Genomic DNA, 27,966 nt, shown 5'->3' on the forward strand with positions numbered 1-27,966 from the left:
TTATGTCACATGATTATTTCAAACAAATTGTATATTTAGCTTAAAATCTGCTATATGCCTTGACAATAATTCGATAACGTTAATATTATAATAACTTAAGAATTTGATTAAATAGTTGATACTAAAAATAAAACATTATAACAATATGAAACTGAGTTTAAAAAAGTATCTTCTGTTAAAATTAGAATGTTTCTGTATTGTGATATTTATGTTTACTATCAACATAATATAACATTATTTTTAGGATATAATGTGTATATTTTAACTGTATAATATTTATAATATTTCAATTATAATCATAAAAAGGTGGTGAGTGGGTGACGCTCTGCTGTACAATAGGTTATAAGTGGGTCACTGCTATAATGGATGTCATTAAATTTCAATTCAATGATTTAATATCATTGTATACGAAAAACGATTTTGAGCGAAAGTGGTTTGTTAGCTTAGGATATATTTTTTGTTGTTATTTTGGCTACTGTAATTTGAATTAATATTATTTATACTTATTTTCATATTTATACATAATAATATACTTCAAAAATTTTAAATACTCAAAGAATATTTAAAATTACAAAAGTATACCATAACTTACTGAAATTGTTATATTTGCTTGTTTAGTGTGTAATTTAATGCAAATTTGAACATAACATCTCTATATAAAAAAATGTTTATATATTTTAAAATTTTTTTAGTTACAGAATTAACTACTTACGGGGAAGCTTGTTTTAAAATTTTAATCCTTAGTTATAAAAATAGAGTGTTATAATATGTCATAAATTGTCAACTATTACATTTTCAAGATTTTTAACCCAATAATGAAAACAATTTTATTGACATTTACAAAAAATAAAAATTAATAAAAAAATGAAAACTGAAATTATCAGTAAGCAGTAAGTTCAAAACGCCTCAAAATATGTGGAAAATGTCATTAAGTATACCTATAGGAAATAATGAAATAAATATTTTGTGTAAATCTAAAGTATTTACAGTAATCCGTTTTTGAATTACAACAAAATAAGAAAATTATTCCATGAAAATCGAGTGAATATTCAATGTTGTTAAAATATGAACTTCAAGCACTCATAAAAATGTAATTTGATTTTCCAGTGAACATATTTTTTTTGTAAAGGTAGATAAACGTATGAATAATATATTATTACATTTTCAAATCTTAGATTTAAAAACTTTAACAGAATCTTCAAATGTTTGTGATTTTAACTTATTTTGTCAAAATTCGAAATTTAGATGCTCATAAAAATCCATTATGGATTTAGGTTCAACTTTTTTTTTGACAAAAAATTACGAGAAATCTTGTATTAAATTTTTCAGTTTTTTTGCCGAAATTTTTTTATCGACATTACTCATAATAATTGAAAATTTCATATGCCTATAAAAAGCTCAACATTTTTTAAATTGTATAATGTACAGAAAATGATAATATTAAAATTCCTTGGAAATGTCTTGTATCTAATTTCATTTTTTTTTAGAGTTACTCCAAAACCTACATTTATAGTGTATTATAGTGTATATAATATATATTATGATTAGTTACGACAATTTGACGTTAATTTTAATGCTGAAACTATAAATTTAATGTTTTTATAATATTATTAAAATAATTGTATGTAACAAATGACAATTGAGTTTGATAAAAATTATTCCATTAAATCGATATGCGTTGTGGTGTGTTCGGTCACCATGCATCTACAAAATAATAATATTATGATATTATGATATTCAGCAAGCTATATTTGAATTCCACCGGCTGCCAGTGAGGGTTAGCAGTTGTCGGTGAAATGTATTCGGCCCCAGTTATTAGGTACATTAAACCCTCAAAATTAGAGACGAAAACTCTAATTTTTTTTTCTATTGAAGTTTCTTTTCGAAATTGTTATTTCCACCACAGTCGCTCGACGTATGCAAAGTCAATATTTATTAAATTATTTATTAATCCAGTTCCGGTGCATAGGCTTGCGTGTTATTATTATTATAAATATATTTTTTTTTTTTGAACGATTATAAATAAATAAATTAAAGTCGTATATCCTCGCATATTTTCGACGGTGGCACGATTCGTAAATTATTATACGTGACATATTATTAAAATAATATAAAATGCCTTGTTTATCGATCTTCAAAATTACGCTTTACCATGACAAAAAATCTATGTGATTTAACTATAGTAATTATACATACAAAAAAATGTATCTATTTTAGCCTATAGATAATGAAAATCGGTACAGAAAATTGAAAGCCTTTACGCGGAGGATAATCAATCTGATTTTTTTTTTTATGTTTCGAGAAAGATTTTTTAGACCTAACCTAGATTGGTTTTAATGAGTATTGCCTCTTCCTACATGTATATCATATTTTATGAAGGTTAAATTGCGAAGAAAAATAGAAATATTAGAAGAGTTAGCTATGTAGTATTAATATATTACGACAAACCTAACGTCAATTACAGTCGTCAGTCAATCATTATTTATTAATATAGGTAGTTCAAAAGAAAAATACAATTTGATATAAATCGGGATATTTAAGTTAAAACTAAAAACTTTTACAGTGATATATCTAGTTCCAACACAAAATGTTGTAGGACACCTGCTTGAAAATCTGTCGTACTATACCTACGAAAGCGTATAATTCTGATCAAATTAGTCTTATTCCAGTACAATGTAATATAAATACACTGTACACAGTGCAATATTAATAATTGTGTACTTTTAATCACACGGTAGCATTCGTGCTATAACAATATCGCTGAAACAATCTTAAATCGTTGTATTAATCAGAGTAATAATTATTATCAAACCACTTGAACTGAAATAACATCAACGCGAATTGATTACGAGACCGAGAAATCATTTATTACAGTATGACTTGATGAGGGACATCTAATACTTTAAATGTAGATAAAAATATATAATTGTCACGTGATGTTATAAATTTAAGTATTATCATTATCGAATTAGGCATAAGTTGTGGACATAATATATAAAACGACTGCGCCTCTATATTATTATACGGTGTGAGCTGAGATAACCTCAGCTTTATTATATTATAGGTATTAGATTATTAGACTATTTTTAAACTGAGTTAAATTAATTGTTTCAATTGTTAAAGTTAATAGTTACTAAATTTTTTTTTCTTAGTGAGTAAGTTATGTAGAAATCAACAATTTACTTGTAACAAAATATGTGTTTTTTTTTTTCATTATTGCTGTACTAATATATTAATATTATTTTTCTAATTTTCTTAAATACTAATATGGTATAAAAAATAAAACATTTTTAACGAACGAATTTGGCTAATTGTCAACAACAAGAACTCAAACCAAGTGTTATAGTGTATAATCAATAATATTTTTATGATATTTATTATCTAATAATTTATAAATAAACTTAATTAGGATTTTAATGAATGTAACTTTTATGTTAATATCAGTAAAAATCTATTAAGTTATCTAAGCTAAATCTAAAGAAGTTTAAATTAACTTAAGTAACTTTAACTTAATATCTCTCTTATGCCCAGCGTTTCCATTAGGTAATTAAAATATATAAAATAGTAATAAAATATGAACACATAAGTTATAATCATGTAACTAACAACTATGCATTAGGTACCATATAAAATATGTTATATTTTGTGCTATATTAACTATATCAAATATGAGTAATTATGTGTAACAAATATTAATATTACACATGCTTGTTTGCTACATCGTAATCCCCACTGGTTTTGTGATAACTCAACATTTGAATGGCCTTGTGTATACGGCGGCTTTAGATTAATGCGAGGTTATATCAGATGAAGATTATAAACTCGAATGACGATGATTAGTGTCGATAAAATTCGTTGTTTAACTCGCATGTCATTGTATTTGTATTATTAATATTATTATTATTATTGTCATATTCAAAGCGTTACCTACTCATTGTCATGTAAATAAAATGTTTTAAATCTATTGTATGCGTATATATTATACGTGTTTTTCTCGTCGTGTAAATTGTGTTAATTATAAAACATATAATATTAATACAGAACTATGGTTCTGGGCGTTTTCGATTATGTTGTGCTTACGGTCACGTTGCTCGCTTCCGCCGCCATTGGAGTGTATTACCGACTCACTGGTGGAAAACAGCAAACGACACGGGTAAAACATAAAAATATTCAAGTATCGTACATAACATTACAATATATTTTTACTTTATGTTTTTGTCGTACGACCAAATATATACAATAAAACATATATTTAAATTATTTGAACGTATTCTTGTGACTGGAATAGTTGGGCAATACATCAACTTTAGTAGCTATATATACAGAATGATTCACCAAAAATGATTAAGCCAATTTTTTTAAATCCTAAATTTATTAAAAAGGACCATCTTTTTAAATACTCAGATTTTTTATAAAATTTAAGGAGTTTTTACAGGACTGTGAGAATACATACTTCTTTTTTTCTAACAAGAATTACTCTTTTTTTTCAAAGACATTATTAATCAGATTAATTTTTAAAGAACATTCATATATCATATGTCTAAACCAAAATACCCTCTGGTAGATTTAAACTATTGTTCTATCAAACTTTAAATACAAGAAATATTAGTCCACGATGATGGGTTTAGTGATATGTGAGTTTTTATCATTTGAAAATTATATTAATTAATTGTTATTGTTATTTAACTGTTTTAAAAAGAAACAATGATAGAATTTGAACATAAATGCCTATATTATTGCATACTGCATGCACGCTCCGAACTCGGTGGATGGTGACAGATTGACTTCCTAACTGCTATTATATACAGTTACAAGATATTAAAATGAGAAAAACGGTCTCCGTTTTCGTTGTGGACTCGTGGTCAGTCGACGTGCGACGATAACGTAAACATAATATAACAATAATCGCTAATAGGTTGTTGCCATCGTGGTCAGCACGAAGCATGACGATAACACAAAAATGAAAAAACATGCATACATAATAATAAATAATAATTAAAATCACTACATTATATTATATTATATATTTTTTTATTTTATTGATCATAAGCCCGGCAACTATGGCCATTAGCTGTTTGTAGGGAAGAAACGGTTGGTTTGCAACTTGTAATGTATGTATGACGAGGATTTGTTGCTAAAACCCCAGGTGGTCAGTGGTCACCCATCTGCAGGGTGTCAGCAACATCGGTCGGTATATACTTTCAGAGCGTTTCCACAGTTGAGCGTACGATTTATCAGTGGCGTATTTAGGACAATAATGGGGGATATACGTTAGCAAACATTTAATTTACCTAAGGGGAGGAGGTAGTTCACTTACCATCGACATCACAATATTATAAATAAGTAACAAATAAGAAAACAAGGGGGATCTATCCCCCATATCCGTAAATGTGCCTCTGTTTATATATATAAATATGTATTTAATTATTCATCAATCTTATTTTTAGATTCTGAACGGAGTGATGAATGTATTGATTTTACAATGATGTGTGTTTTTTTTTATGTCTGTGTACAGCATAACTAGTCGAAATAATGCTTCAATTTCAAACTTTGGGGGTGGTTTCCGATGGAAAAGTGAATATCCTTGGTGCATTATATAGGTTAAAAGTAAACATTTTCCAACTGTTTTCAAAAAAATCGAGAAAAATAAAAAAAAAGTGATATGGTTGTAATTCAAAAACTAATCACTTTAAATACTTTAAATTTTCACCAAATGTTTATGTTAGTATTATCTATATACAGTTTAATTTTCACAAATTTTTGAGTTATTTATAGGCCACTGAAATTTTCAATTTTTTTTTTTGAAGTGCAGGTAAAAAAATGTTGGACGAGCAAAAACACTAGAAAATTTAATACAAGGTTCCTTATGAGTTATTCTTATCGTAGCTAAAAAATCGTTAGTCACAATTTTTTTTTATAAGCGTTTATAGTTCAAATTTTTACGAAATCTGTCGAAAACGTGAACATTTGCAAGTAATTTTGAAGTTGAAAAATCATAATTTTTTTATGTTTATAACTAAGGATTAAAATTACAATACTAAGTTTTCCTTCAATAAGTAGCTATTGAGAAAACTCGAAGCATCATTATAGGAAAAATTTTAATTGCGTTTGAATTTTAAATTTTTACGAAAAAGCGTAACGATAACGATTTATCCTCAAACAATTTTAAATATTTGTTATTATTCAAAAAGTATACCTAAGTCGTAGATACTTGGAAATTTTACCGGTTATTAAGATTGGTATTTTCTTTACATGAGTTATTTTTTTTTAAATATTCTGACTTTTTTTGAGATATCTATAGATAACTGAATTTTTTTTTTTAAAGTCGATTAAATTTTTTTGGCTCAATAAAAATACTTGAAAATGTAATACAAAGTTTCTCATAAGTTATTCTTATAGTGATTAAAAAATGATAAGAATACATAGGCACAATTTTTTTAATTAGCATTTGAAGTTCAAATATTGACAAAAAAATTCGTCAAAACCATGAATTGAAATTTTGTAGTTCAAAATTCATAAAATTGTTTGTATTTTTATCTAAGGCTAAAAAAATTCAACACTAAGTTTTCCATAGGTTTTGCTTCAAATAGCTATAGAGAAAGTTTGAAGCGTCATTATAGGAAAAATGTTTTGAGCGTTTGAGTTTTAAATTTTTTATGAAATCGCGTAACGATAACGATTTATCCTCAAACCAGGTATATGTATATCTTTGATAATATAAGGTATTATGAATTATGATTTATGATAACTACATGCGATGTTTTTAGAAAAATTGATTAACCATGCCTTATGCAAAATTCGTCCTAATTGAAAAATAAAATATTTGTTTCAAAATAGAATATATATGACAATATTTAAATATAATGTATCCTAGTTTGACAAATCATCTCCGTTCAGAATCGTTTTTCGTATACAATGACACCTATCATTGCATTCAAATTTAATCTAACCTAGTCAGAGGTCCATCCCACCCCCTAATGTACAGCAGAGCGGTACCCACTTACCTAGATTTTTTATTTTATTTAAACCGGCATAAATGGGTAATACAGCTAGTTAATTGTTATTTTTTGTTAATTTGCTAATGGTGTGTGTCACATTGTAAATTACATATTTATGCACACACATACACACATATATTATTTATTATATTTCTAGGAATACATGTTTGGAGACAAGAAATTGTCCATTATACCTGTGGGGTTTTCGTTAATGGCCAGTTTCTTGTGTGCTACAGCCATGTTCGGGCTAAGCGCCGAAAACTACTTGAGAGGAACACAATTTATGGTCATTAACGTATCAAACATTATCGGCACACCTATCGTTGCCTATGTTTTCCTACCAGTATTCTATAAACTCGGATATTTATCAGTCTACCAGGTAAATTAGTATTATACTATTATGTCAAAATCAATTAAAATTTATTTAGTAATATTTTGTTATCATCTACAATTAAACAATGTAATCAGTAATCATATAGTAGCAATATCTCAATTAAGTAGGTACTGAATAATATATAGGGCTCGGGTTTGAAAGCAAATACTTCTTTTTTTTATATATGAGATAGAAATTTAATTTATATATACAAAGATTCGTTTCACGTCATTCTCACTCCAAATAAACCAATTTATTTTGGCTTTTTTTGTATAAATGATTTTTTTCCTTTTTTCAATTATTTCAGGTGTGGAATTTGTATTTTATGTTTATTATAATATAGTAATAAAAAAATTTTGATTTAATTCATAAGAAAATCTGGATTACGCAGTACGGACTAATGTGTATAAAAATATTTGATCAGACAATAGAGTCAATTTCACTACCTTTTCTGAAAATCTTACCAAATACATAGTAGTGAATACTTTTTTTAATTTAAATTAATTTTCAATTTTTTATTCAGTTTTACAACTAATTCATATTTTTTTTTTTTTTTGTCATGCTTTATTTTCGCAAAATAATGTTATGCTTTTTTTGTTATTTATTATGCTTTAAAAACTGAACCCTAATAATATACAATTATAAATTAAAATGATTTAATATTTTAGTGATACTGTTGGAAAATGTTTAACATGATACGCAGGTATTTAATAAATCATAATTAATTTTTTTCTTTATTTAAATTTTAAGTGCTTACTTATAAGCTGGTAATTAAATTTTTCAAATACAAATGTTTCGCGATTTAAATTAACGTTATCGCATACATATTATTATGGTATCGCTATTATTATGATATGTGTTTAAAATAAAGTAAAATAAGTGCTTTGAAAATTGAAATACGTATATACTGTAAAATTAATGACAGGAAACTGAATTTATCAAAAATATACAAATCCCGGATACATATAAGCAGGATTCGGGACTTATAGCATTTGCATACTTTTTTTATTTATTGTAAAATGTAGCCGAGTACGAAATAAAATTAATTTCTCAATGCCGTGATACCAAATATAAAATTTGAATGTGCATAATTTTGCATATTTCATACATTTTGCAGGAAAGTACTTATTTTTACGTTATTGTGCTTATTTTGCATAAATTTGGAAAATTATCCAAAATTTCAACCGATCTAAAAAAGAAAGTAGTAATGCAATCTTATGTACCTATTTACTATAGTTTAGTACTATACATACTATATAGTATAGTTACCATTATTATATAGTTAACGAATAAAATTAAAAAAACTCGGAAATTCAAGAAATAATCAGTTGATTTTTTTTTTCAAATTTTTTATGTGACATTAATTGTAATTAATAATTAGGTATTAATAAATTAATAAAATAATTAAATGCATATTCTAGGGTTTTTAAGTGCTATAAGTCCTGCATATAAGAAACATTATTATGGTAGCTAGCTAATATATTTAGAATAATTCTCAATATTCTATATTTCTATACATAACTTAGTACATTATTTCTATTAATTTAAAACTATTGAATATTTAATACCTAAGTATCACATTAAAAAATGAAGCTTTCCATGTTATTTTTGGAATACCTAATTGATAATTGGTGTAAAATAATTTATTTACACGCCATTGGTTTCATAGTAGTTAGTTTTTAGTTCTCTCAAACTTTTCGCTGAAGTTTGCTCGGGTAGTAATTTTCAATGGAATTTGCCCGGTTGAAGTTCTTGTAACTATGTAATGTTTCTTTTGTACATTTCTTTAAGCACATGTAATTGAATGACGTCATTCAAGCTTGATCGGGAAATGTGTAGGTAGCTCAAAAGAAAACCAAAACATAAGTAATAAGAAAACAGCCTATCCATCACACATTATTTTAGAAAACTAGCATTTATAATAATATTCGGTATATTAGCATAACATTAAAGTAAACACCGTAAAAACTTACCAACTAACATAATATAATATTACTCAAACATGTATGTTATACATGTATAGACTGTATATATAATATATATATATTTGTAAAAAAATAATTTTCTAAAAATATTAATAAATTATTTGAATTAGAAATGATATCGATAAAAATAAATATATTATTATTATTATTTCAGTATTTGGAAGAGCGATTCGGCAAGTCAACCAGAATCTTTGCGTCTGTGGCGTTTAGCATCCAGACGGTGCTGCGAACTGCACTGGTACTGTACGCGGCCTCGCTGGCTCTGAACGCGATTGCTGGATTTTCGCAGACTGCATCCATGGCGGTCGTTGGCATTTTGTGCACGTTTTACTCGACTGTTGGCGGCATCAAAGCCGTAATCGTCGGCGATTTGTTTCAGGTCTGTCTTGGGTCTTAGGTTATTGATCCTACTTTTAAAGTAATTAAATTGTAACGATTTTATGACGGTGATTATATTAGTGTTTCATACTCGTATCGTTATATATGTTTTTCGTTGTGATTGTAAATGTTACGATAAACCTAATCCATCCGAGTAAAGCGCTACTATTTATATCAGTGTTCTAAAAATACATACCTAAAGATTTATCAAATTGTTCTTTGATCTTTTTTGTAAATTAGTTTTGAATTTTACATTGATTGCAATTTTATACGATATTATCTAGGTTCCTCATTGTCCATTGGCGACATGAAAAAATGTGTTATCAAATATTTGATTGTAAATAACAAAACTGTGATGTACACAGGTTTAATTAAAACGTCCATGTACGAATTGCTATTGTCGTCCATTACGATCAATAAGGCGCATGTTAAAACCAAATAGTTTTGTGCACATATTAAGTCAGGGACTACGAACGTAACGTGACTGTTACACAAATAACCCTCCTTAAGTCCCCTCTGAATTAGTTTTTTGAATTGTATTTTATTTAATTTTGAATTCATTACTTGATGATATTTGCACCGAGAAGTGCAATATCAATATTAATGTAGCAATAATCAAATTCAAATATCATATTATAATATATTTAAGGAATTGACGGATTGTATTAAGCAATTTATAATAGGCTTACAATTTCCATTTACCTACTCGTCAATTAAAATTATATTCATAATACATTAATACCAATGTAATGTATGTACCTATTATATGTACCTTATGATAACATGCTGGAGTACTTATTGAAATATAATTCAATTGCTATAATTAAAGGCAAAGCATAAGCTTATAAATTATTTATATTTATAATATAAATTTGACTCTGATATCTAAAATGTTATAAACAATAAAATACACTACTTATTTAATGTTCATGTTACATTTTTGTGTTATTCCTATTAATATTCCTATAATTAAATGTTATTTATATTTCACCATATTGATTATAAATATTTAATATTATAAAGAATTAGTGGAATTTTATAATTAAAATCAATGACCATTGATTGGAAATAACATTTTCTGAAACAACTCCGAAATTATTTTCCGATATTCATTAATTATTTTAAATGTAATAATCTACTTCAATTATTATTATACATATTTAATAAAGATTAAAGTTTAAATATTCTTATGACGATATTCAAATTTTATAAAGCTGTACTTAAGTACGCTGTAGGTATATACGAAGTCTGGAAATAACGCGTATAACATAAAAAACAATAATGATTATTTTATTTTCTCTTATTTGACCAAAGTTCAAATTACATTTTGAAATAATTATTATATAAATGTTTTCATTTTTGAATCTTTGAAATGATGCAATAAGCAATTCTTGGTTCAATTTTGCTAATGACTTAACATACCATATTACATAACAGTCTCTGACGCCAGTGATTAATTTGTTCTAAAGTTTGTTCTCTATTAGTAAATTACTTATTGTTGTTAATAATGAGTAGAGTACTATATTATATATAGAACTCGAGCTTATAAAAATATTTGTTTCTAAGAAATTAATTCCCAATCCCAAGACACGTGTTTTAGTTCAAATTTTACATTGAATTTGTGCTTTAAATTAAACATATACGTAGAAATCAAAAAAGTAAACATAACATCATCGCATTGCTTATACCTACAATTATGTAATAAGTTGTTTAATAATCAATTTTAAAATTATAGACATTTTAATGAATACATTATAAACCGTAATATATATAATCCGTCATTTTAAAAGAGTTGTAATATTCAAAGGTACCTATATCAACTCATTACGTTTAATAATGCCAACGATGATTTAAATTAAATTATGTATTTGTCTGAATATAAGAAATCTTTAGTTGAAAAAAAAAGTTTTTATCATCAATTAATTTCTAAAAGGACGATGAAGAGATGTCGAAGGAAATACCGTATTTATAGACATTTTGTGTAAAATGTTTTTTTTTGTCAAATACAATGTAATATTTAGAATCGAAAATATTTTAAGTCAACTGTCGTTCTAACTTTTAATCAAAGTAATTGGCATTTTGTCAATAAAATGGGCTATAAATAATATTACTACAGTTAATATTAGTGATTTTTTTTTCAAAAACCGTCTATTATCCTCACGAATATGTATAATTATAAATGGGACTAGGTATATAATGAAATGCGAGAATCATAAAATAAATCGTACATTATACTAAAACAACATATTTTAATTAAAATGGGTTTACAATACTTTAATATTGTTTTATCTAAAATGTAATAACTGTTTTTGATTTATGCAGTCCTTGCTTATGTTTGGGTCCATTTTCACGGTTATTGCGGTAGCAGCGGCTAATGTGGGCGGACTGTCAGGAATCTGGAGGATTGCTAACGATTACGGTCGCGTTGAACTGTTCAAGTGCGTTGATACGAGTGGGTACACAGTATATAGGTGCGTTCTCTAATACTAATATACATGAACGTTCGGACAGCTTTCAGATCGACCCTACAGTCAGGCACAGCTGGTGGTCACTGATGATAGGTGGAATATTCACGTACGTGTCGGTATACGGTGTCAATCAAGTGCAGGTGCAACGTTACCTAACCATGAAGGACTATGGTACCGTGGTCAGGACCCTGTGGTTCTCTTGGCCAATAACCGCGTTCCTGTCACTGTCCATGTGCTTCGCGGGCCTGGCCATATTCTCCAAGTACCGGGACTGTGACCCGATCAAGTGGGGACCCCTCTATTTTGCATTCGTCTATAAAATGACTTACTGATAAGGTGTTTGATTTTCGCGTGTGTTTTTGTGTATTAAGGGAGGGTAGAATAACTAGCGGCGATCAGCTGATGGCTCTGTTCGTGATGGACACAATGACCGACATACCTGGATTAACCGGCCTATTTTTGGCGGGTGTATGCTCATCGGCGCTGTGCTCCGTGTCCGCAGCCCTAAATTCTCTGGCAGCCGTCACACTCGAGGACTACGTCACAGTAATATTTTACATTAATTTTTTTATCTCATCTGTGCTCTATTTCAAAACATGTATAAACTATTATTATACTTGGAAGTAAAATAAACAATAATCACATGAAAAAAGTGAGAAATATAAAAAAAAAATGGTTGATATAACATCCAAAATATACAATTAGATATTAAATGTAAACAGTAGTACCTGGCGCAATTGGATTGGCTCCCCAATACAGGTAGTCAATATTGTACTCTAAATAAGTACTTCTGAATTGGCTTCCTACTAATTTTTTTCAAAAATACATATATTGGTTACCAAAACGTTGTTAATATTTTAATGTTAGGTAGACATTATGTCCTAGAGTAGTATAATACATTTTTATAAAAGTTAATACTAGATGTAATGTAGAATAATATTATAATAGTAATTTATTAAATTTTAATTTTATTTTATGCATAATATTATTATTAAGTATTATTGAAGTTCATTATATGTAATTATATGTAATTAAATAAATATGTATAGGTATAAATATAATAATGTAGGTATATCCTTCGCTATACTATATTTGAGTGCAAATTTCCAGGCTATATTAATAATATGAGTTTGATGTCTTAAAAGTAAACACATATAATATGAGAACACCGGATTAAATAATAATATTTTACAGCTTAGGCCAATTCAAATATACATTTTTCAGGAGCCAATTTAATGGTCAAATTCATATTTACCCAAAATTGGAAGCCAATTCAATAGAGCCTGTTGTACCTATGTATACAAACACTTTTAATCACAGGTTGAAATATCTATCTATATAATATATTATATATGTTACCGGAAATGTTGACAATTTAGGAAATGATGACAGTTCCTAGGAAATGATGACAATTCCTAATAGCGGAAGGAAATGATATCATCGCCTAGGAATTGTCATCATTTCCGTACTTTTTTAGGCAATATTATCACTATAGGGCTCGGATGTTTATGAAATTGTATATTTTTTTCTATTTATTCAATTTAATGCTAACCTAGGTACAAATTTAATTCATGCTTTACTGAATCAAATAATTTTTTTTTATTTTTCATATTTTTGTATTTTTATTGGCTAAAATACATATTTTATAATTTTATTTATTTATATTAGAGTAGTTTTAAGTGCATAAACATTCGAGCCCTCGTTATCACGTATCGGTTCTTACACGAAAGCATTGACGATTATGATGTTGCAGGTCATGTGGCTTTACAATGTAAAGCTATTATAACGATAACTATTAACTAACTCGGTACGGTGAGATACTAAAAACCATTATACTGCCATTACTGTCAATATTGTCCGTGTTCTATAAAAAAATATTAGGTGGGTAATGACTGATATTTTTAAAATGGTTGATTGAAAAATGACATGGCTATCACATAGGTATCGCATAATAACATTATAATAACGTACCATTTACTTGTTTTTATTAAAAGTGTCCCTCTGTCCATACAACACTGTCCGTTTAGTAGTGTGTGCCTATCTTCTTAGTGCAGTACGTATTATTTCGTTAAAATGGATTTGAATAAAATGCGAATTGAATTTAATGAAGTGATTAAAAAAAAAATATTTAATTTTTTATTAATATTATTGATCATTGATTATTTAGTAGTGTAATAGCAGGGTAATTAATAGTTGTGACAGATCACAGATTAAATTAAAATATCTAAGAAAAATATATATAGCATCTTTGCCTGATATCGTTAGGAAATGATAACATGAACTAGGCAATGATATCCTTCCGCTATTAGGAATTGTCATCATTTCCTAGGAACTGTCATCATTTCCTAAATGTCAACATTTCTGGTAACATATATATCGCTTATATACCTTCTGTATATTTGTACTCATCATAGTGCTTGTCCTATAATATTATTATTTTTATTAAAACATTGTGAAACGATAATATCATCAGAATTAGTTTCGGATATGTATGTATGATTGTAGCCAATGATGAACGTCGATATACCAGATGAGAAACGCGTCCTGTGGCTCAAAGTCCTAGTTATCGTCTACGGGATTCTATCGATACTGTTAGCGTTTTATGCGCATTTTCTGGGACCGCTGCTGCAGATATCGATGACAATTTTGGGAATTATTGGAGGACCTATGTTGGCGGTGTTCACTCTCGGTATACTCGTACCGTACACAAACCAAAAGGTAACCTTTAATTGTGATTCGTTGTACGCGCACATTCGTAACATCCAATAATACTAGAGACTGATTTAAATAACACGCAAAGTGATAAAAATTAAATTAAAATAATAGACTAGAAATGAAATTTGCAAGCGTATATTAGTCGTCTTTATAGAGAAGGGGCAGAAGGGACTGCACGGTGCCTTTAAAATGTCCGGGAAAGATTTTATGATTGCTATACATCGGTTTTATAATGCTTTATTATTTATTATATCATCATCTGTTTTCAAAACTATTTTTCTAAAAAATGGAACAATTGTTTGAACGTTTCGCAAAAGACCTTATGTGGTAACTATTATGGTATACTTTTGAGTTATAAATAATTATACTTGGAAGTGAGCTATCATTGATATCATTGTCTTTGAAAGAAATTATATACGTTAGTTATTGTAATGTGTCCAATTTTTCTATTATACTTAATAAAAATTAAATATGAAAAAGTGGCACATAATTTTAGAGTGCCATTTTTCCTTGTACTTCATCGGGTACTATTCGTTTATTAATATTATTCAATTTTAGAGTACATTAAGCACCGTATTTTATTATTTTAGTAAAACCATAATTAATGTATTATAATATTTCTAAAATAACTAAACACATTTTCTTATAAATGTACGCATTTTAAACGAAATTTATAAATATTTTATACACACTATAAAATAAATGATGGCTTTACTAAAATAAAACTGTAAAAATAATTTTCTTAATTTATTTTTCCTACTTAATACTCTGAGCATAAAAAAATTAATAACAAAGTGAGAAAAAATAATCAATTTTACAGTATGGTACACTATTTTTTTATATTTTCAAAACTACTAAGTAGTAAGTACCAACAATAATTATGTGAGAAATGATTTTAAGTTAGAATTATATTTACATTAGTGTATTGTGCGATTCGTTTTTCGTTGATTTTGTAACTAATAACTTATAAGTAATAACCATCATCTGAGAATCAGAAAAAATTAAACGAAATTAACATTTTTTTTAAATAGAATACATTTTTTTAACTTTATTTTTTGTATTTTTTTTTACACTTCACATTTATACAATTTTTTTTTACACTGATTGATTTTCTTAATTTAATTACAATCTTTAATAATTATAAAACTGAATTCACGCATGGATAATTATATTAGTTTTAATGATATTTACCAAAAATAGCTATAAATTCTATGATATAATATAAACAAATAATATATTATAATCAGTAGATTATCAGCTTAAAAATTAATGTGACTTTAGTAGTAGCGTGCGGTGATTTACTTTGCACTTTTAAGCGTATTTGGTTATCTATCAAATTTTATAAATTTTAAAGCGTGTAATATAGGCTGACAGAGTATCGATGATGATCCGACGGTCATACTTGCATATTTTTTTCAGTTCAGTTACTATGTTATTATAACGCTGCATACTTATAATTATGTGTTATGTACAGGGTGCTTTAATGGGTTTGGTCACAGGCCTCGTGTTTTCATTTGTCTTGGGACTAGGAGGACCCAAACCACCGGTCCACAATTTGCCCACTTACACCAACGGGTGTACACCAACCTCGTTTTATGATTTCGACCTAAACGCTTCGTCTACTGCCCCTTTAATATCAACATCGACGACCACACTAGAGTGAGTATCACTATGTATTATTTTTCGTGTACACAACCAACAGTAGGGCTTAAAATGTAATACAATTATTATAACGATACTTTATATATTTCTTGAATTGAGTTCAAATGATCAAGATTTTATTGGATCAAGTGTAACATATGAACATGGAGACTTCATTGGAATGTGGACTCCCCATCTCCATATTATATAATGTTAGGCCAATCGATACATCCTATGTGTGTCGTATCACTTAACGTGTAAGAAGTATCATCTACATTACCTTATAAAATATAGTTTATTAGATCAAGACATACGTATGCTTACCGAGTAATCACTATATTTAAGGTAAAACTAAATATTTTGAGTTGATGAGCATTTACATAATTGAGAGTTTTTCGTTCAGTGTCCTCTTTATTTTTTCTACTCGTGGACAACACTATCGCTGTAGTCCGCTCGGCCACTCTGCCCCCCCCCTTTAAATTAAACAATATTTAAATTAATCCAATGTGAATTAATATGGATAGAATTATAAAATGATACAGCTCTACAGATTTTAAAATACATACAAAATAATATATGATATATGTATAATAACTATTATATTCGTAAGTATTATTTTCAAAATTATTATCACTGAATTTAATATATTTTCAATGCATTTTTAGAATTAACTAAATTTATTGGTTGAAGTTAATTTAAGTTTTTAGTACCTATTCATTAACTTTATTTAAAATTAATTGATGTATTAAAAATGTCTTTGTATAAAATTAACTTTTATGTTGTGTAAAAAAAAAAATACTTAACTTAACTAAGTAAAAATTATCATTAACTCGCCCAACCTTGATAAAAAGTCTATTATGTAGTAAAAAAACTTCGAATTAAATTAAATATATTTGGACGAATAGTTATAGTATTAATTTAAATCGTGATCAAACTGTATGCAGAAGTCATGTAGAATAATATCGATATCAACACATTTTCTGGATTTGGTACCTACATGAATATTCGATGCTTATACTTTACTATGTGTTAGAATTTATTGCTAATTATGTATAAAATTTAAGCATCTATAGTAAAATGTTATTTAATATTATTCATATTATTCATCTCATTTTATTTTTATGTATATGTATATTTTAAAATTTTTTCTAATGATTATTTTTATTGTGTAGGCGTGTATTATTAAATAATAACTAATAAGTATTATTTTAATATTACAACTTTTAATATGAGTGTAAAAGATCAACAATCAATATAATAATTTTTTTTCGACATCAAAGTATGAAATTTCTATAGAACTAAAGAAAAAATTGTACATTATAACTATTTACATCTACATTTATATTTACACATTTGTATTCGGGATATCCTGTATCATATTGTACTTAATTAAATAATATCATTTTAGGATTCATGAAGAAAATTACATGTATTTGTATAAGATAAGTTACATGTATTATATCGTCATTGGTTTCGCAACTACCATATTAGTGACTTTGGTGGCAAGCTTGTTCTTCGAATCAAATGTAAATACTCTTGATCCGAAACTATTTTTCTCGGCTAATCCAAAGGGTGTAGAAACACAAGTTGAAACGAGACAAAAAAGACCTTCAACAGTTTCAAAAACCGTCACTTTTTCCATTAATTCGTAAAAAAATCATTGTTTATTATTATTATTAATATTAATAATATATTTATGATACCATATGATAAGTATTTTTATTGTTTGATTTTATTATTCTAACTCAAAAGTGATTTAATTATTTATAATATGTTGCTAACATAATTCATATATACTTTTAATTTATTAGTTATTTAAGCTTTAAAAGTATTGGGTTTTATTAAACGCAATACTAAACAGTTTTCTTCTGCCCGTTGTCTCTGAAAATTATACTTCTCTTTAGTACGCTCTATTATATTAGAATATGGTGTGGTAGTATAGCATCCCTACCTAGCCAAAGACGAACTAAGAATCGAGCGTGTACAAAATAGGTTTCTTTCCTACATTGCCTACATAATGATGATACCTCACCCTGCACATGACTATTCCCTAATACGTAGTTCATTGGGAATACCAATGCTGTCAACTCGTCGACAAGATGCCGATGAATTCTTTATAACCTCGCTCCTAGGTGGCACCATATAGATGCACCCGATCTCCTCTCTAAAATATGTTTTCGTATCCCTTCCTTCTTCTCCAGAAATCACTCACTTTTCCAAGTTCCAATTCACAATGCATTATACAGACATAATCACCCCTTGCACAGAATACTTCGTAATCTGAACTATCTTAATTTTGATTTTAATATGTAATTAAATATACTGGTTATAAATATGTTGTACTATAGTTTTATATTATTAAATAAAGGTATTACCATTTAGTTTATATTATGTTGTATTTTTCCATATTATAATCTTTTATTTTTTTTGTATTTGTATTATTATACTATTATTGTATCTATTAACTTTTAACTTTAACTTATTCTGATATTTTAAAATTGCCGTTTGGCGTTTATATATTATAAATAAATAAATAAATATACGTATAGGTTACAATATTTTGCATTAACGGTATGCACATTATCTTCAATATAGCTAGTGTATGATTGAGTTGATGGGGATAATACATAACAGTAACATATTATAGAAGTATCTACATGGACGCAACTAGGATAAAATTTATGGGAGTGCTAAAATCTAAAGCACAATACGAGAACCCCCCCCCCCCCTCTTGTTTTAAAATTAGAAGTGTTACTGTCACCGATAATGTAAAAAATCGGTACAGAAAATTTGGGAGTGCTAATTTTGATTTTGGGAGTGCTAAGCACTCCCAAGCCCCCCCTAGTTGCGCCCATGTATCTACCTATATATAATATAATATATTAATGCATTAATTAATAAATAAATATTATCTAAGTAGTAATTAACATATATACATTAGTTAAGAAGTTATATTAAATAATATACATACCAAATAGTTAAATTTACATATGCAGTGCTAGACAAGTTAACGAATTTGCTTACCTTATTATGTTAAGTTAATAAAAGATAAAATAAGTTCATAATTAAGCAAAAACTAACTCAGTTAACAAATTAATTTATATTTATATTTTGAACATAATTAATATATTAGAGATTGAAAAGTTAAAAATCTACTCCTATATTATGACAGGTAATATTATTATTATTATTATTTTATGCAGGTTGATATAATCAATAAAGAAAATCTTGAATGATGAATTTTTAAATAATTAAGTGGTTGGTACGTATTTTAGATTCTAAACGAAATGATGAATGTATTGATTTTACAATTATGTACGTTTTTTTTTTTTGTCTTGTTTTTTTTTTTTTTTGTGTCTGTGTACAGCATAACTAGTCGAAATAATACTTCAATTTCAAACTTTGGGGGTGGTTTCCGATATAAAAGTGAATATCCTTGGTTCATTATAGAGGTCAAAAGTAAACATTTTCCAACAGTTTTCAAAAAAATCGAGAAAAACAAAAAAAAAATGAGGAAACGGGAATTTTTACGCAAAACCAGTTTTCGACCAAATCGATTTTTTTATATGGTTGTAATTCAAACACTAATCACTGTAAATACTTGAAATTTTCACCAAATGTTTATGTTTATGTTAGTGTTATATATATATACAGTTTAATTTTCACAAATGTTTGACTTTTTTTGAGTTATTTATAGACCACTGAAATTATCAATTTTTTTGAGAATTTAGTTAGGTAAGGAAGTGCAGGTAAAAAAACTTGAAAATTTAATAAAAGGTTCCTTATGAGTTGTTCTTATTGTAGCTAAAAAAAATTAAAAATTGTAAGTCATAATTTTTTTTTATAAGCGTTTATAGTTCAAATTTTTACGAAATCTGTCGAAAACGCGAAAATTTGCAAGTAATTTTGAAGTTGAAAAATCAACAAATGTTTGTGTTTATAACTAAGGATTAAAATACAACACTAAGTTTTCTATTAGTTTTCCTTCAAGTAACTATAGAGAAAACTTGAAACATCATTATAGGAAAAATTTTAAGTGCGTTTGAATTTGAAATTTTTACGAAATAGCGTAACGATAACGATTTATCCTCAAACGATTTTAAATATTTGTAATTATTCAAAAAGTATAAGTCGTAGATACTTGAAAATTTCACAAGATATTTAGATTGGCATTTTCTTTACATGATTTAATTTTCAATCGATTTTTTTATATGGTTGTAATTCAAACACTAATCACTGTAAATACTTGAAATTTTCACCAAATGTTTATGTTTATGTTAGTGTTATATATATATACAGTTTAATTTTCACAAATGTTTGACTTTTTTTGAGATATTTATAAACAACTGAAATTTTCAATTTTTCAGAAAATTTTCTTTTGAAGTGTCGATAAAATTTTTTTGGCCCTATCAAAATACTTGAAAATTGAATACAAAGTTCGTCATAAGTTATTCTTATAGTGATTAAAAAATTATAAAAATACATATGCACAACTTTTTTTTATTAGCATTTGAAGTTCAAATATTGACTTAATACATAAAAATTACGGCAATTTTCAAATTATCTTAGATAGAAATTCATAAAAGTTTTTCTTTTTAAATCTAAAATTTGAAAATTTGATACATGGCTCCTATCATATTTTTACAATAGCAGTTGAAAAAACAATATTTATGCATAATTTTTTTTTAAAACCATTCGAAGTTTGAATTTTGACAAAATACGTAAAAATCATGAAAATTCGCAAATTATTTTAAACTAGAAATTCATAAAGTATTTTCCTTTTATATCTAAGATTTGAAAATTTAATACAAGGCTCTTAACATATTTTTACAATCGCAGTTAAAAAATAAAAGAAATATATATTGTCACACATTTTTTTTATAAGCATTTACAGTTCAAATTTTGACTAAATACATAAAAATTACGGCAATGTTCAAATTATCTTAGATAGAAATTCATATAAGTTTTTAAGTTTTTCTTTTTAATTCTAAGATTTGAGAATTTAATACAAGGCTCATAATATACTTTTACAATAGCAGTTGAAAAATAAAAGAAATATATAGCCACAATTTTTTCTTACATGCATTCAAATTTTAATTCTGACAACATACGTAAAAGTCACAAAAATTCGTAAATTATCTTATCCTAGAAATTCATAAAAAATTTTCGTTTTATATCTAAGATTTGTAAATTTAATACAAGGTTTCTAAAATATTTTTACAATAGCAGTTGAAAAATAAAAGAAATACACAGTCACATTTTTTTTTTACAAGCATTTAAATTTTAATTTTGACAACATACGTAAAAATCACGAAAATTCGCAAATTATTTTAAGCAAGAAATTCATAAAAAATTTTCTTTTTAAATCTAAGCTATGAAAATTTTTAATAATCTATAATGTATCCTAGACAAATAAACCGTCTCCGTTCAGAATCGTTTTTCGTATACAATGATACCTATCATTGCATTCAAATTTAACCTACCCTAGTCAGAGTTCCACCTCACCCCCAATGTACAGCAGAGCGATACCCACTTACCCGCTTTTTTTGTTTTGTGTTTATAATAATTAATAAATAATCAAACTATGACTACGGTGTTATTGTTGAAAATAATTATATAAAAATTTTGTTTTTAATTAAATTCTCTGTACATTTTCGATTGCAATTGAAAATTATAAAAGCTTCTGTGGTTAAACATTTTTGTGTTGGTTTTATAAATGTTTTCAATTTTCTCTCCGATGGATCAGAAGAAAAATCAATTAACGTGTAATCCAATTTAAATAAATATTGAATATAAATTCACTTATTTACTTAGTTGTAGGTGTTATAACTTTGATAAAGTATTATATACTACAATTAATGAACATAAACTACACGAATATCAGAACTAATTTTTACATAATATTCGTAAGTTGGGTAACAGTTTACTTCGAACGATATTATAATGAACAAAATGTTTGGTGTCAAATATCAAGTGAATGAATATAAATTTACGAATTACCAGTCGAAAAAGTTTTTATTCTTTAGACGTTGATAAATATCAAATACACCATTATAAAATACTATGTACCAATACTAAAGGAAATAAGAATATAGAATATTTTAAAAGTGAAAAGGTAATATAATAAAAGAAGAAGTAAATATTTTTGAATGTGAATACCTACAAATGAACCAAAATAATATTATGAAAATAAACTTATGTAGGAAACTGAAATGATTGAATATTATGGGATGCGCAAACATTTTGTAAATGTAATTTATTACAAAACGACAGAATAAAGTAAAAACTAACAACATTTTCAATACTTGCTTTAATCATCAGAATTGTTTATTTTTGTCCAAAAGGTAACTCAATTGTCTATGAAACAGCTTTTTTCTAACTAATTTTTTTTTCATAAAATTCTTGACATAATAATATAATAAATTGTAACGATTGTAGTGTAAATCTATAATTGGCATTAAATAGACTTTTAATATATAGTTAAATGAGCTTAATAAGTGCTTAATAAATAATATAATATTTAATTTTAAAACATACTAATTGTTTTTTTTTTAATTTAAACATTTTCGTTTTTAGGCATGGAAACCTTCAATTTTTAAGAAACCATTAAAATGTATTATTTTAACTAGAAATTAAAACGTTTTCGTCTAATTTTAAGAGTGTATTTCCAAAATAAAAATTTAATTAAATTATTAAAGGTGATTATAGAAAATATATATTACACAATTATATAGATTTCAATTTTTTCTATTTAAGTTCTATATTTCATCTCGAATGTATTAATATTAATTAGTTCATAATTTGTTCTTATTCAATTTAAGCTAAATTCTTGTTTACAATAATGTATTTTATATTTTGAATATTCATAGTAAAATTATATTATTATAATATAAAATAAATATTTATTGTAACATAAATAATTAAAAATAACACAATTAATTTAGTATTTAAAAAACAAATTGTTTATAGTGTTGTATGTTATGAATATTGTATACATTATAACAAATTATTCAAACATATGTCATTATTATTATGAAAGTACACTTGCTTTAAACGAAAATATATTTTGTTTTCTAGTTGAAACAACCATGCGTAGTACACTACGTTATTCATTTTAAGTTATGAGAAATTTACTTAAAATTAAATAAAAATGTCTCTCTATCAGAATTGCATCGTATTATTTATAACTTATAAGTATACTCTATGGATTCTGATATTACAACAAATTCTACACACATCTTCCGTTACTTCAAATCGTAAGCAAATTAAATTGTTAAGATATAATATATTTATGAATATTTTTGGATCTAGTTCTTAAAATTAAATCTGTTTAAATTTAAAACCAACTTGGAGAATCAAAAATTGATGTATCGATAATAATAATTATTGGTTATAAATCATATTTTAATATAAATAGAATATATTATTTTAATTCAACCAAATAAAATCAACAATATAGTATACAGAAAAATATTAATTATAAGGAATTTTCTTAAATTTTTATCTATAATTCATAATTTATTAATTTGATTTGATTTTAACTCTTTATGTAAAACACATACATTTATTACGATGGTTAATCTAAAAACACAGATGATAAGCAACTACTAAAATTTGATTAAATGTATTAGCTTAAACTTAAATCATATATTAATATATGATGTAAGAGTTTAAAGCAGAGGTCACCAACCCATGAGCCATATATTGTGGCCTTCATTTTAATTGTATGTGGCTCACGTAAAAACGTATAATTTGTAAAAAAAATTCATGATTCATGATAGTATGTCACTGCAGGCAATTGTGGATTAAAACGTTTTTTTGTAGATAACTTGTTAAATTAATAAACCTAACAGTCATAAGAACTCATATAAATTTAATTTTATAATTTTTACATTTTTTTTTGAAATAAAATAAGGTGTTTCATTTAAATATGGAAGCCGTGAAAAAAAATTTTTTTTGGCCCTTCACATCAAAAAGTTTGCTGAACCTTAGTTTAATATACACGCTTTATGAAAGATGGACAAATAAGTGTAAAACAATAACAATTTAAGATCTGAATAGAAAATTAATAAACTGAAATATATTGATTTAAACTGACTCAGAAAACCTAACTGCCATTAATCACGATCCAAGACCTATATTTAAAAATTTAATAAATTGACTATAAATAGTAGTTAAAAAATCATGTGAATAAATTAAAAACAGGGTTTTAAATATTAATTATATTTAAACTTTTTAAAATATAGATACATATTTGAGTGACTATAATTTCATTTAAAAATGTTTTGAGAAAACTTTGTCTATTAATTGAAGCTTAAAATAACACTCTTTTTCAAAATTTCATTAGTAAAAGAGGATTAATAATTAACTTTACTGATTACTTTAATAATTAAAATTGTTATATATTATTAATTGTTTATATTTTTTGGTTTTTATACCTAGATTTTGACTACGAAGTATCAACACAAAGTAATTTACCATTCATTAATTATCATGGTATACCTGAAACCAAAGATGAAATGGAAAAGAAGAACGCTATGGACACATATAATTTAGAATTAACAAATTATATGGATGATGATCAATGGACACCTAACCTTATTGACCATGGACAATATAATAATAATGATAATACACACAGTTTAGAGATACCATTTTATTGGGTAATTGATGTTGATGGCCGAAAGTATAAAAAAAAAAATCCCCAAGCTCATTTACGAAAATCGAAAGATGTAACTTATAAAAAATCTTATCATAAATCACCAGTGAAATTAAGTACACATAATGATCCTGAATTCAATAATCGTTTAAAAAAGAAAAATAAGAGAAGTACACATGATAAATTACATTATAAACACAAGTTGATGAAGACATTAGACGATAAAACAGGTGATAAATTAAAGTTTGAATCAAGTGATATATTAATTAAATATCCGCATATTTTAAGAAGTAAACAATCGAAAAAACCTTCATATCATAAAATACACAAGAAATCAAGTAAAAATCTAACAGATACAAATATTGAAAATAATATGTCGATGAAGAATTCAGATAAATTATATAAAAAAGTGAGCCAAATAGCCGGATATAGCTTAGAAGATTCAAGTAAATCAGGCAAAGTTATAAAAAATTTAGCAAAAAAACATTCAAATAGAAAGTCAGGCAAGATATCAAAAAGTCAACCAAAATTAGAAACACATGATAATTTGGATAAACCTTATAATATTTTAAAGGATAATTATCAAAAATATAAATCAAGTAGTAACATAGATAAGCCAAGTAAAAAGTTAAAAAAAGCTCAAACCAACCAATCAGACAAATATTTAGACAAGCATCTGAAACAAAAACATAATAATAAACTAAAAGTAGCAACAAATAATGAATTAGATAAAGACATAAGCGATTCGAAAAATATTGAAGACAGTGATGAAACAGACGAAAACATTAATTATTTAAAACATAAAATACACCAACAAAAAAGAAATAGACAATCTGGAAAAACACCTAAAAATAATTTTAAAAAAGTGACGGACAAATATCATAATGATGTAATAGACAAACCTACAAAGTCAAGTAATAAGGCAGATAAAAGTTTAATTGAAAATGAATTAAAAGAAGAATCAATTGTTGATGAATCAGACGAGAAATTAAATGATTCAATAACGAATGAATATAGTGATGTATCTAACAAACGTAATAACCACAAAAAAAAAAAATCTAAAAACAAAATCGGCCAAACTTCAAATAATAAATTAAAAGAAGAACAAAGATCAAACAAAAAATTAAACAATTCAGTACACGATGGACATGGAAATGAATCTATTAAACATGGCAAAAATTTAAAAAATAAGAAAAACAAACCGAAATCAGATAACAGAGTGGATAAAAATTCAAAAAATAAATTAAAACATGAGTCAATTATTGAATCAGATAAGCATTTAGATAATTCAATGCACGATAAACATAGCGATGAATCTAATAAAAATATTAATTATTTAAAAAAAAAACATCAGCATCAAAAATCAAATAGTAAAAAAGGCCATAAATTAAAATATGGATCAAGTGGAGGATCAGACAAGAATAATTCAAAAAAATTGGCAAATAAAGAATTGATCACTGAATCGAATAATTCGCATAAGCGAACTCGAAATAAGGAATCTAGAAAAAAGTTGGAAACTAAAAAGAAAAAGAAAGATAGAAAATGTATACACAATACAGGTAATAAATTAGATGAGAATACAAACGATGTGTCAAACAAAGAATCAACCGATGATTATGAACGATTATGGCTTCTTACATCAAAAATTAACACAACAATTAAACTCTAAAACAAAGAAGAAAAATACTAAGCTAAAACAATATTTGAGAAATAAATCAAACAAGGGCTTAGAAAAATATGACCAATCAGATGGTTTGATAAAAATTAATCAACAAAGTTATTTCTCTAATCCTCGTTTTAAATACAAGAATGTACCTAATGATAGATGAATCAAAATAGCATTCAAATATAAAGCAAAACAAACATTGTGCACCTCAAAAAATAAACGCACAAACGAGTAATTAATAATGATGTAAAATATATCATTAAATATTCTAGGTTTAACAATATAATGAAATAATTAAATTGAAATAAATTTATGTAAAAAAAAAACAACTGAAAAACAATGTTTCAATTTGGTAACGGATTTGAATTACTAGCCTGTAAGTGATAATTTTGTTAAAACGTTCTAAAGTGTAAATTGTGAGAAACATATACTTTATAACAATAACTAGGTATTGTTATATTTATTGAGTTATATTAAGGACCAAAATACAACAAAAATAGTTTGCAACATAATAATTATGTTTAAATGTTGTTATTTATTATAATATATTGAATAGGTACTTATTACTTGCTCAGATCTTATAAAATAATATACATATACGTATACATACTTTTTGTTATTAGAGCTATCTCAATCATCTCATGCAACGTTTTCATTCAACTTTTAGGACACTTATACTTTTGAATGCATGTTTAAATTTGAAATAAAAATCAAATACCAAAATAATGAGACATTCAAAATCCTATTCATATTATAATATGATACATAATATATAATATCTATTACCAAGAAGCTGCACTAAAGGCCCAGTGTTGGGCAAAAAAAAAAATATAATTTAGAAGTATAAGATTATTGTATGTATGATTTAAAAATCCTAAACATCATTAAATATCTATTTATTGTGCTTGTAAATGGATCGACAAAACGTAGTAATAAATAAAATCGTATTTTATACGTAACTAATAATAAATACATTGAAAAAAAAATTAACATGAATTATAATTACTAGTTGTTTTACTTCTGTACCTACTATAACTAATGTTTTCATATTCAATTAGTACTAAACTTAACATCAATATGGCA

At 26.0% G+C, this 27,966-nt stretch overlaps 1 protein-coding gene and 1 pseudogene across 3 annotated transcripts; both read left to right on the top strand.

Annotated features, from left to right (window-relative positions):
* The first annotated feature begins 3,838 nt into the window (after nt 1-3,838).
* LOC107165884 (putative sodium-dependent multivitamin transporter) lies at nt 3,839-19,786 on the top strand. 2 transcript variants are annotated; one of them, XM_089227899.1, is made up of 9 exons: nt 3,839-4,153; nt 7,156-7,377; nt 9,511-9,735; nt 12,057-12,172; nt 12,246-12,488; nt 12,574-12,748; nt 14,708-14,920; nt 16,392-16,576; nt 19,762-19,786. In XM_089227899.1, exons 1-9 carry the CDS (start codon nt 4,046-4,048, stop codon nt 19,769-19,771), a joined length of 1,497 nt encoding a protein of 498 aa, XP_089084025.1. In that variant the 5' UTR covers nt 3,839-4,045; the 3' UTR covers nt 19,772-19,786. The 2 variants fall into 2 exon arrangements, with proteins under 2 accessions (XP_089084025.1, XP_015369804.1); XM_015514318.2 differs by lacking the exon at nt 19,762-19,786 and adding an exon at nt 17,967-18,944.
* Nucleotides 19,787-23,644: 3,858 nt separating this feature from the next.
* Nucleotides 23,645-27,756, top strand: LOC149055986 (uncharacterized; annotated as a pseudogene). The gene is made up of 2 exons (XR_016191791.1): nt 23,645-23,814; nt 25,001-27,756. The product of XR_016191791.1 is annotated as an uncharacterized LOC149055986 (transcript).
* Nucleotides 27,757-27,966: the final 210 nt, after the last annotated feature.

The sequence above is a fragment of the Diuraphis noxia genome, unplaced genomic scaffold (genome assembly GCF_037042655.1).
Source record: "Diuraphis noxia isolate RWA-SAM2 unplaced genomic scaffold, SU_Dnox_SAM2 contig0004, whole genome shotgun sequence".
Taxonomy (NCBI): Eukaryota; Metazoa; Arthropoda; class Insecta; order Hemiptera; family Aphididae; genus Diuraphis; species Diuraphis noxia.

Excerpts from the sequence above, each read along its gene's own strand:
- LOC107165884 (XM_015514318.2), top strand. The coding sequence starts at position 4,046 with ATGGTTCTGGGCGTTTTCGATTATGTTGTGCTTACGGTCACGTTGCTC. Across the intron at positions 12,173-12,245 it reads GGTCGCGTTGAACTGTTCAA|CTTTCAGATCGACCCTACAG; the intron begins GTGCGTTGATAC and ends ACGTTCGGACAG. Across the intron at positions 16,577-17,966 it reads ACATCGACGACCACACTAGA|GATTCATGAAGAAAATTACA; the intron begins GTGAGTATCACT and ends ATATCATTTTAG.